This window comes from Sinocyclocheilus grahami, unplaced genomic scaffold, assembly GCF_001515645.1.
Source record: "Sinocyclocheilus grahami isolate Dianchi unplaced genomic scaffold, SAMN03320097.WGS_v1.1 scaffold290.1, whole genome shotgun sequence".
NCBI lineage: Eukaryota > Metazoa > Chordata > Actinopteri > Cypriniformes > Cyprinidae > Sinocyclocheilus > Sinocyclocheilus grahami.
Window position 1 is genome coordinate 1,315,294 of NW_015505469.1, and position 11,514 is coordinate 1,326,807.

The window sequence follows — 11,514 nt, forward strand, 5'->3', positions numbered from 1 at the left end:
TTTGTTCTGACCAACTGAGGAAAAAAGCATTACCATAAACCACGCTACCAATGGTGATTAAATCTATAGATCGGTTAGCTCATATCACATAAAACCGTTCAAATTATTATTATTGTTATATTTTATTCTCAAATGATTAATATTAACAACATCAGCATTGGTGACTATGAGTAGTGTGTAAACAATCATCCACCTGCAGGATCCTCACATGCGATAGCGTAGTAGCCGGGACAAATTCTTTATGTTTACAGAAGTGACATAATGTCGTGGCAACATGCACGAATTTCCCGCGAAAACCTACCCGTACCACTCAAATTAGAAAACATTATTATAAGCTAACCGTTGTGAATCGAGCTAAAGTAAGGCGATAGTTTTGAACACTGGCTGGTTATGTACTTGCTCAAATATTGATTTCGGATCGTTTTTAACCAAAAAAAAGTTACGGACTGCAGCTTTAAGTGTTATGTTTGTGATTTTTTTTTTCTCCATGTAAGCTATAGCTTCTGACCTTTAAATCAAAACATACTCATGATTTTATGGCATCAATTACTGCTTTATTTAATCAGAAACACAGTATAAATATTATTTGTGTATTTTACTTTCATTTAATTAGAAGTAGGCCAACAGCGCCCGCTATGGAATTAAAACTCCATACTGAATGGGCTTTAGGACCCGGGGGAGGCTGCTGCTGCTGCCACTGCACGTGCTATTACAGTTTACTCTATCATACACCGAAGCGTCATTCTGTTTGTGCATTCTCAGTTTAAATGCAGCATCCAAATCAGTGAATCTAATCAACACCTAATCAAGGATGAGCCACAATGCTGACATGATATAATTGCACTGTTGACGTGATCTAATCGCTAGCACACCCTGAGCACATGTGAGTTAATGTATTCCTCTTATTGGCAAGACATATCGGCATTATTTTTCATATCAGGCCGATTCCGATATTGGTCCGATAATATCGTGCATCCCTAACAAAAAATGATCAATCTAATTGAAGTGGACTATTTTCTACAGTGATTGTGTGCTTTTGCGCTTTTTCTGATACACACATGTGGATTAGAAGTTTATGGAAGCTTGCTTCCACCACAGAAATAAAAAAAAAATGTAATTGGGACTTTTAATCTCACAATTCTGACTTTGTTTCTTTCGATTGCTAGTTTATATCTTACAAATAAGACTGTTTTCCAGAATTTAAAATGTATATCTTGATATTCTGACATTTTGTTTATAAACGTGCCTGACACTCCCTCTGACGCGAAATAAACCAATATCCCGAGTTATTCAGTTACTCTTAACGTACTCGATTACTAACGTAACCTCGGCTCCCTGAGAAAGGGGAACGAGTACTGCGTCGCTAGACGCTACGGGAAACTCCATTTCTCTGATTTACTGAAGCCTTTTTTTCAATCACAGCAGTGCATCTGCACTGCCATTGTTTCAGAAATGAACCAATGACGGCGCAGAGGAGCTGCACGAGCCTATTGCGAAGCAGTGCGCCCGAGCCCACCAAAATGGGCGGGGCATCTGGCTATATAAGCAGGTGCTCGGCATAGGATCACTGATTCATATCGACTGAAGCGACGACAGAGTCGTGCAGCATCATAGCACGGCTAGCTACGCAGTACTCGTTCCCGTATCTCAGGGAACCGAGGTTACGTTAGTAACGGAGTACGTTCCCTTTCGATACTTCACTTCGTACTGCATCGTTAGACGCTACGGGAACCTATTCAATCACACCATGCCCTCTGACGCGAAATAAACCAATATCCCGAGTTATTCAGTTACTCTTAACGTACTCGATTACTAACGTAACCTCGGCTCCCTGAGAAAGGGGAACGAGTACTGCGTCGCTAGACGCTACGGGAAACTCCATTTCTCTGATTTACTGAAGCCTTTTTTTCAATCACAGCAGTGCATCTGCACTGCCATTGTTTCAGAAATGAACCAATGACGGCGCAGAGGAGCTGCACGAGCCTATTGCGAAGCAGTGCGCCCGAGCCCACCAAAATGGGCGGGGCATCTGGCTATATAAGCAGGTGCTCGGCATAGGATCACCGATTCATATCGACTGAAGCGACGACAGAGTCGTGCAGCATCATAGCACGGCTAGCTACGCAGTACTCGTTCCCGTATCTCAGGGAACCGAGGTTACGTTAATAACAGAGTACGTTCCCTTTCGATACTTCACTTCGTACTGCATCGTTAGATGCTACGGGAACCTATTCAATCACACCATGCTATGGTAGATGAACGACTTATACGTAATTGTCCAGGGCGTCCAGAAGGGGGCCCTGTAGATTAACTACAATCAAGCAGGCCATAGCCAGAGACCCGGATTCTTTTCGGGGTCAAGAGGAGGCAAAGAAATGGGCTAACTCATAGAGGTCGAGCCAGGCCTTACATAATCGTTCTTAGAGCTTCGCACAGCCTCGGAACTAGAGCGTGCCGGAAGCTAAGCCCAGACGTTAGAACTTCAGCGGGTTCGAGACATAGTCAAACCCAGCAAGGATTAAATCCAGCCTTAGGGCGGGTATATGGTTCCTGGAGCGTTTTGAGCTCAGAGAGACAGTTAAGCAGAAAGGACCTGAGCCTGCAAAGCAGAGACGTCTAGGTTGTAGAACCTGACAAAGGTGGACGGCGAGGACCAGGCGGCCGCCGCACAAATTTCTGCAATGGACACACCACTGGACCATGCCCGTGTTTGACGCATCTGTGAAGATGACCTTCCTTTTGTGCATCATCCCCAGGGGTACGCCCTGTTTGAACCACGAAGGGTCCTTCCAAGGGGCAAGGGCTGCGATGCAGGCTTGATCCACCTTGATACAAAGGCGTCCGTGACGCCAAGCTCGGGATGGAACCAGGGGTTTCAGCCAGTGTTGAAGAGGCCGCATGCGAAGTAGGCCTAACTGCAGTACTGGCGATGCAAAGGCCATAAGGCCGAGCATCCTCTGAAACACTCTGAGAGGAAGGGACGCGCCAATCGTGAAGGCGGTCGTCAGCTGCTGTATAACCAGGACACGTTCTGGTGAGGCTACAGCTCTCATTTGGGTTGAGTCGAAGACAGCCCCCAGAAATTTGATTCGTTGGCTGGGAATCATTGAGCTTTTGTTGTAAATGACCCTGATCCCCAAGCACTCTTAAGTGGTTGAGGAGGGAGGATCTGTGGGCTATCAGCTCGGCCTCTGACTGGGCTAAGACAAGCCAGTCGTCGAGGTAATTCAGAATGCGGATTCCCATCTGTCTCAGAGGGGAGAGAGCCGCATCTATGCACTTCATAAAAGTGCGTGGGGCCAGAGACAGCCCAAACGGCAGCATCGTATATTGATATGCCACTCCCTCAAAGGCAAATCTCAAGAAGCGCCTGTGACAGGGGGCTATCTGAATGTGAAAGTAAGCGTCTTTCAGATCCAGAGAGAAGAGCCAGTCCCCTGGGCGAATTAGTGAGAGGATCTGTTTCAAAGTGGACATTCTGAATGCGCACTTTACTAAGGCGCGGTTAAAAATCCTGAGATCGAGGATGGGCCTAAGGCCGCCATCCTTTTTGGGGACGAGGAAGTAGCGGCTGTAAAAACCTGACTCGCTCTGAGCTGGCGGGACGATATCTATGGCCCGTTTCGCCAGCAGCACAGCCACCTCGGAGCAAAGAACGCAAGCGTTCATGTTCCCTACTAAGGTGGGGATCACACCGCAGAAACGCGGGGGTTCTCGAGCAAATTGGGGTAGATAACCTCGTTTTATAATCCCCATAACCCACTTTGACATGCCGAGGATTGCCTGCCAGGCCTCAGCCCTTGTGGCAAGGGGTTGAATTGGTTCGGGCGGCGGGTCGCTGTGAGGGGACCCAGGGCTCGCCGTGTTTGGAAGAGGAAATTTGCTCTCTTTTTGAGTATGTTTGTGTTTTATTTTGTCCGCTATCACAGCGGTTGTACACTTGGGTGCTAGAACGGGCCCTTTGCATGCAATAAACACATTTTTCCCAGCACCCAGAACTGGATGGGGCGACTGGGAACACATACAAGGCAGTTTGGGGGGTGGTCCGCCACAGCGAGACTTTGCCCTCTCCTCTTCCTTCCTGAAGGATCAGGATGGCTTCTGAGGCGCAGGATCCAGCACAATCTTGGGCCGGGGTCCCTGGCGCTTCGGGAAAGGGGGGTGCTTTGCAGAGTGCAAGCGCTGCCTGGGCTCAGGCCGTGCAGAGGGCTGATTCACAGGAGGCATAGTTTTAACTGCCTATTGAGTCGGCGCCAGCTTAGGGCGACTGCCAGCAGCTGCAGAACTGGAACGCTTCGGCAGGAAGTGTCGCATGGCTTAGGACGACTTCTGTGCAGCCGTGAAACGCTCGGTGAACCCTTCCACAGCAGGTCTGAAAAGACCAGTGGGGGTGACCGGGGAGTCAAGGAAGATAGTTTTATCCGCTTCTTTGATCTCTGTCAAATTCAGCCACAAGTGGCGTTCCAGCACCACCAGGCTGGCCATCGACCTCCCAATGGCCTGTGCAGTCGTCTTTGTGGCGCGCAGGGCCAAATCGGTGGCGTTGCGCAGCTCTCTGAACGCTGCAGAGTGTTCTGGCCCAGACTCATCCATGGCGCGAAGGAGCTTCGCCTTGTACCCTTGGAGCACCGCCATAGAGTGTAACGCAGATGCAGCCTGGCCCGCCGAGGTGTAAGCACAACCAGTGAGGGCTGAAGTCGTTCGGCAGGGCTTCGAGGGATGAGCGGCCTTTGCTTTCCATCTGATGGCAGCGGGGGGGCAGAGGTGTGCAGCCACCGCTTCGTCCAGAGGAGGCAGCTTATCGTAGCCCTTCTGTGCAGCGCCGTCGACCGTAGTGAGGGCGGGAGAGACAGAGGAGCGTAAACGGTCTGAGTAGGGGGCATGCCACGACTTCGTCAGCTCGTTGTGAACCTCTGGGAAGAAGGGCGCAGCTCGCTGAGGAGGGGTCTGGCGGCCTCCCGGCAGAAACCACTCATCTAGGTGGCTGCGAGTGGGCTCTTCAGGCGAAGACCACTCCAATCCGAGCTCCTAGACGGCTTTTGATAGGACACGGATGATCTCTGTGTCCGTACCAACCTGGCGTCGATCGACTCCGCAGATGGCAAGGGTCAGGGTCAGCAATGGAGCCCAACCAATCCTCAGCATCCGAGGCCGCTAGGGACATACTATCATCAAGCGGCTCGTCATCCAATCCCCCAAACGAGACCAGGTCACTCGCGATGGCAGAGGGGCACTGTTCTGTTATGGGAGAACGAGACGGGGGGAAACCTCTCTTTGTGGAGAGAGTGAGGTACACAAGCCTTGAGCCGATGTAAGCCCACTCATATCCGAGCGCTGTGATCCTCTACCCCGCTGTTTTTTCCCCACAGGTTCCTGGGAGGAAGGAAACGGGGGGGCGCGAGGAGCGGGGGCGCTTTCTGAAAAGAAAGCAATCCGCGAGCGCAAAGAGGCGAGACTCATGCTCTCGCAGTGGGAGCATGACGTCTCAGTGAGCGCAGCTTCTGCATGGGATTTCCTCAGACATCGCACGCATTCACTGTGCCCATCATCAGCGTGCAGTGGTGTCCTGGCGCGACATTTGCAACAACGTCGCAGGAAATTTGCTCAGAAATGTGCTCTTTTTTGTTACCACAAGCAGGAAAGCATCAACACAGGCGCTCTGCAGACGGCTCGTGAGCGAAGCGCTCACCGGGGCTGCCTTGAGAGCGACGTGGGAACAGAGCTGCTTGAAGTGGCGATCTGATCCGTTGCTGCAAAGCGGTGCGCTGATCAGTGCTGCTTGAGAGTGGCAAACGGTGAGCAGAGAGCAGAGGCGGCGAGCTGATCTTGCTGCTGCAGAACGGCGGCTTGATCAGCTTGCAGACGAAGGCTTCAAATCTCGTAGAATCAGCGAAGAGCAGTAGATGTCGTCCCTGAAGGAGAAAGAATCAGTGATCCTATGCCGAGCACCTGCTTATATAGCCAGATGCTCCGCGGGCTCGGGCACGCTGCTTCGCTGTGCCGTCATTGGTTCATTTTTGAAACAGTGCAAATGCACTGCTGTGATTGAAAAAAAGGCTTCAGTAAATCGGAGAAAAGGAGTTTCCCGTAGCATCTAGCGACGCAGTACGAAGTGAAGTATCGAAAGGGAAGAGTACATTGACTGAACTGCTAAAAGAGAACCGATGATGGGATGTGCACAAGCAGAGCAGCTGGACTGAGTCGCGTCCTGCTGGGAGACGGTATCACAGTATGTTAAGGGGCGTAACATTTCCGTCACACGCTTGAGGTATTCGGCCAATCACAACGCACTGGATAGCTGGCCAATCAGAGCACACCTCGCTTTTTCAGACCGATGAGCTTTGTTTATGGAAAATAATGTGTTTTTTTTTTACCTTAAACCGCACAAACACATTGCATTACACCAAATATACAACATAATATTCTTTTTAGCAACGTCATATGACCCCTTTAAATATTGTAAAACAAACCTACCACTAATAGTCTCACGAACTTACATCACCAGTCAAAAGTTTGGAATAATTACGTTATTAAAAAGTATCTTATGCACACCAATGCTGCATTTATTTAGGATAGAAATACAGTAAAACTATTAATGTTGTGAAATATTATTGTAATTTAAAATACATTTTTTTCTATTTAAATATATTTTAAAATGTAATTTATTCCTGTGATGCAATTTTTTTCATCCTTCAGAAATTGTTCTAATATACTGATTTACTACTTGTTTATTATTTCTACTCCGTTCAGGCTCTTATTATTATCAGTGTTGTTAATATTTTTGTGAAATTGTGAGCCCTAACATGCGGCGTCACCGCTATCAGCAGCAAGTCCAGGCATGTGTTAAAATCTCATGAAACCTCCCCTTGTTAATCTCAGCAGATTCCTGTAAATTTGAAAGTCATTTATAGCTATTTATGTCCTGGAATCTCAACGCACGCTTTCTAACAATACGCCTAGTGTAGCTTTTCCCATGTCTCTGCAGACCATGAATCAGTGTCGCTCATTGTCCTCCCCCATCCCATAATAGCACACTTCACTTCCATGCCAATCATCTGTCTATACAGGACATGGACTGACAAAGAGACAGCTGGTTTGTTTTACAGTAAGAGCTTCCTGCTGAACTGAATCTATAAGCGCCAAATGAAGATGTATACGGTACATTTAAATTTGTTATTTTATTTTATTTATTCATTCATGTATTTATTTTCAACAGGAATTGTGGTGTGTAACTGGTTGGTCATCTTCAGTGTGTGTTTCACCATGATGTGTACCTTTGACCCCACTGGACGGACCTTTGTGAAGCTGAAAGCAACTCGCCGCCGTCAGCGTAATCTCACAACGTACACCCTCAGGTACAACGCTTAACATTATTCATGCTAGCTTATTTCAGGATACCCACCAATGAATGAAGATTTAAATGCCCGTCTTTTGCAAAGTTGTACAATTCCCCCACCCTTTAATTGTTCATTTATTATTTTGTTATTTCTATTATGTTTTATGCAGCCAATAAGAGTGTAGTATTTATTTTACCCTATTTAAATCCACTCTATAGATTTCTAAGAGTGCACATTTTATGCAGTGTTGCTGTTATTATTGACTAAAAATAAAACTTAAAAAAAGGTAATTGAAATAAATCTGATATAAAATTAAGTATAGATATTAGATAAGAAAGTTAAAGTTGAAGTACTAAAATAACTAAATTAAAAATATAAAAAATAAATATATTAAAAATAAATTAAAGCTAAATAAAAACTATTAAAAAACAAAAATTAATAAAAATGACAAAAGCACATTCAATTATTTAAACTAGTTTAAAAAACTAATTTCAATTAGGCAACATTTTCAAATTTTCATTTAAGTTGAAGTACTAAAAATGAATTAAAAAATAAATGAAAGCTAAATATAGATATTTAAAAACAAAATTGAATACAGATGACAAAAGCACATGAATTACTTTAATGTTAAAATGAAAAGTGAAAATATAAAAATAAAAACAAATTTAAAATAACCATAAATACTTTAATAAAATAAATACTAAAATAATATAATGATAAATATTAAAATAATACTGAATTGTATGCTAATTTTTGCTTACAGTTTTTTTTAAGTAAAATTTAGTAAATATTATGTAAAATAAGCATTTGTTTCATTTTAGCAATATTGTGCTCATCCCATTTTTACACATTAATACATTAACTGGAAACATATTTTTTTGGACTGTCTTGCTTTTAATGTATATAGAAAACTCTATTATGAAGTGAACTCACTTAAAGAGTTATTTAGTATAATTATGCCCAAATAAGTTTTAGAATTTTTATCATATGTTAAAGTAAAAAATCTTGTGTAATATAACTTGTCTTTGTTTGTTTGCTGGTTTTTATTGTATTTGTTATACTTGAAAATATAATGAAAATAGCCTAAGATGCTGACATGGCATTAAATAAAAACATACTACTACTAAACATTAACTAATATTGTGTATTTGTATACCGTTATGTATTTTATGTGTTGCATACACCATTTTTCCACTGCTGTCTCTAGATATGTGTTTCGATCCTTGTAATACCCATCTGTTGACCTATAATTCCTAAATTTGCTCATGATATTTGCTCAGTTGGGTTTTATCTCTTTCAGACACAGGCTAGAAGAAGGTCAAGCCAGCAGCTGGAGCAGGAGACTCAAGTTCTTCATGTGCTGCACTCGAGCAAAAGATACACAATCTGTAAGCCTCCAGCACCAACTCAAATACACACAGATGTCAGTTACTGTGAGAGCATCTCACACATACACACACACAGCATTCTCAGCAGAAGATATTCTCTCTCAGGATGCTTACTCTGAGGTGGCAAGCTTGTTTGCCGAGTTTTTCCGGGATCTGGATATCGTGCCGAGTGACATCATCGCTGGGTTAGTGCTCCTCCGACAGAGACAACGGGCCAAGAGAGCAGCCATCTTGGATCAGGTGTGCTTTATCTTATCAGTAATACTGCTTTTGATTGGATGAATATTCCTCACTGTCCTAATAATAATAATTAAAAAATTTCTCTCTCTCTTGCAGGCAAACAATGACGTTTTAGCCTTTCTGTCCGGGATACCTGTAACTCGCAACACTAAATACTTGGACCTCAAGAACTCGGTATTTGAAGAATGCAATGTATGTGTGTGCTTGTGTCAATGTATGATTATTATTTATGATGCTCTCCTTCTGTTTACAGTCTGAGATGGCCATGTATAAGGAGGTGTGTTACTACATGCTGTTTGCCATGGCAGCGTATGGCTGGCCCGTATATCTTTTAAGACAACCAGCGTGTGGACTCTGCAGACTCGTCAGCACTTGCTCGTACGTAAAAAAAACATTAGATCGTTCTGCAAAGGGGGTCTGAATACTTTCCGTACCCACTGTATATGCATAATATATGTATGTGTGCTGTGTATTAGGGCTGGACAATAATTCAATATGTATCGCAATATAATTTTTTTCAATAACAGTGATATGATTTTTAAACATATTTCTGATATTTTGATATGCATTACCAGTTTCCCATACATTTATTTATGCCGTTTGACTTTGTTGAATAAACATGAGCACTGCACGTTTCGTGCAGAATAAGAATTCTCTTCTGCTCACCAAGCCTGCATTTATTTGATCCAAAGTACAGCAAAAACAGTAAAATGTTGAAATATTTTTACTATTTAAAATTGCTTTCTATTTGAATAGATTTTAAACTGTAATTTATTCCTGTGATGCGCAGCTGTATTTTCAGCATCATTACTCCAGTCTTTAGTGTCACATGATCCTTCAGAAATCATTCTAATAAGCTGATTTGCTGATTATCAGTATTTAAAACAGTTGAGTACATTTTCTTTTCAAGATTCTTTGATGAATAGAAAGATCCAAAGATCAGAATTTATCTGAAATAAAAAGCTTTTGTAACATTATACACTATTCCATTCAGTATAATTTTTATTATTTTTTTGGGAAGGAAATTATAGAAATTAATACTTTTATTTAGCAAGGATGCTTAAAATTGATCAAAAGTGATGATAAAGGCATTTATAATGTTACAAAATATTTCTATTTCAGATAAATAGTGTTCATATCGATATCGGAATTATATCATATCGACCGAAATTAAGAAATATATCGTGATATCAATTTTGGCCATATCGCCCAGCCCTACTGTGTATATTTATTATGTATATATAAATACACACACATGCATGTATATATTTCAGAAAAATATAAATTAAATATATTTATAAATAAATATATATTCATATAAATTATATTATTATAAATATAGACAAATAAATACATGTAAATATTTTCAAAATATATACTGTATGTGTGTGTATTTATATATACATAATAAATATACACAGAACACGCACGTATATTATGCAAACAAAAACTTTTATTTTGTATATAATTAATCACGATTAATTGTTTGATTAATCATTTGATATATGTATGTATGTATATATATATATATATATGTGTAAGGGATTAACCGTAACGAAAAATCTTGGCTGAAGCCAAACAAAATAAAACACTGGGCCGAATACCGATCACAGTTTTCGCGGGGGTTTTTTCTCCCATGTATTTTGCCAGTTTTTTTCACCATTTGTGTGTGTATTTATATATACATAATAAATATACACAGAACACGCACGTATATTATGCAAACAAAAACTTTTATTTTGTATATAATTAATCACGATTAATTGTTTGATTAATCATTTGATATATGTATGTATGTATATATATATATATATATGTGTAAGGGATTAACCGTAACGAAAAATCTTGGCTGAAGCCAAACAAAATAAAACACTGGGCCGAATACCGATCACAGTTTTCGCGGGGGTTTTTTCTCCCATGTATTTTGCCAGTTTTTTTCACCATTTCATAAATTAAATAGCCAAAATGTGCTTTTTACTGTTTTGTCTTGCTTTTCAAAGAAAAAAATCAATAACAAAACCATTTATATATTATTTTATAATATTTATAAATTATATATTTATATTATAATATTTTTAACATTCTAGCAGACATTATACCAACAAAGCACAATTTAAGTTGTAAGTAAAATACTATTTTTGGCCATTTTTGAGACCCCCTTCTTGAATCAGGCATGTATTTTTTACTGTACAAATAAATGCAGCCTTGCTGAGCAGAAGATAATTCTTTTAAAACATTAGAATATATTACAGATCCCAATTTGAACACTATGTGTAAATGTTATAATAAATGTATTATTAGAGCTGTTGTATTTCTAAAGTATTTTGCATTATAGTTTTGTTCAACCCCTTGAATTAAAGCTTAAAGTCTGCACTTCAATTTCATCTTGATTGTTTTATTTTTAATTCTATTCCGGTGGCATACAGAGCCGAAGTTATGAAAATTGTGTTTGTGTGTTTATATTTACATATTTATATATTTTAGCATTTTATAACTGAGAATAATTTACTTTTGTCATTTGAGTGTGTGTGTGTGTGTATATATATATA

The 11,514-nt window shown here is 41.3% G+C and overlaps 1 protein-coding gene across 1 annotated transcript in view; it reads left to right on the plus strand.

Annotated features, from left to right (window-relative positions):
• The window catches only part of LOC107600737 (sn1-specific diacylglycerol lipase alpha-like), a 57,362-nt gene that overhangs the window by 25,310 nt on the left and 20,538 nt on the right, over positions 1 to 11,514 (plus strand). Inside the window, exons 5-10 of the mRNA XM_016292695.1 lie at positions 6,961 to 7,105; positions 7,217 to 7,355; positions 8,638 to 8,725; positions 8,831 to 8,965; positions 9,062 to 9,139; positions 9,219 to 9,343. Coding sequence (XP_016148181.1) covers positions 6,961 to 7,105; positions 7,217 to 7,355; positions 8,638 to 8,725; positions 8,831 to 8,965; positions 9,062 to 9,139; positions 9,219 to 9,343 — 710 coding nt within the window. The remainder of the gene's footprint in view (positions 1 to 6,960; positions 7,106 to 7,216; positions 7,356 to 8,637; positions 8,726 to 8,830; positions 8,966 to 9,061; positions 9,140 to 9,218; positions 9,344 to 11,514) is intronic.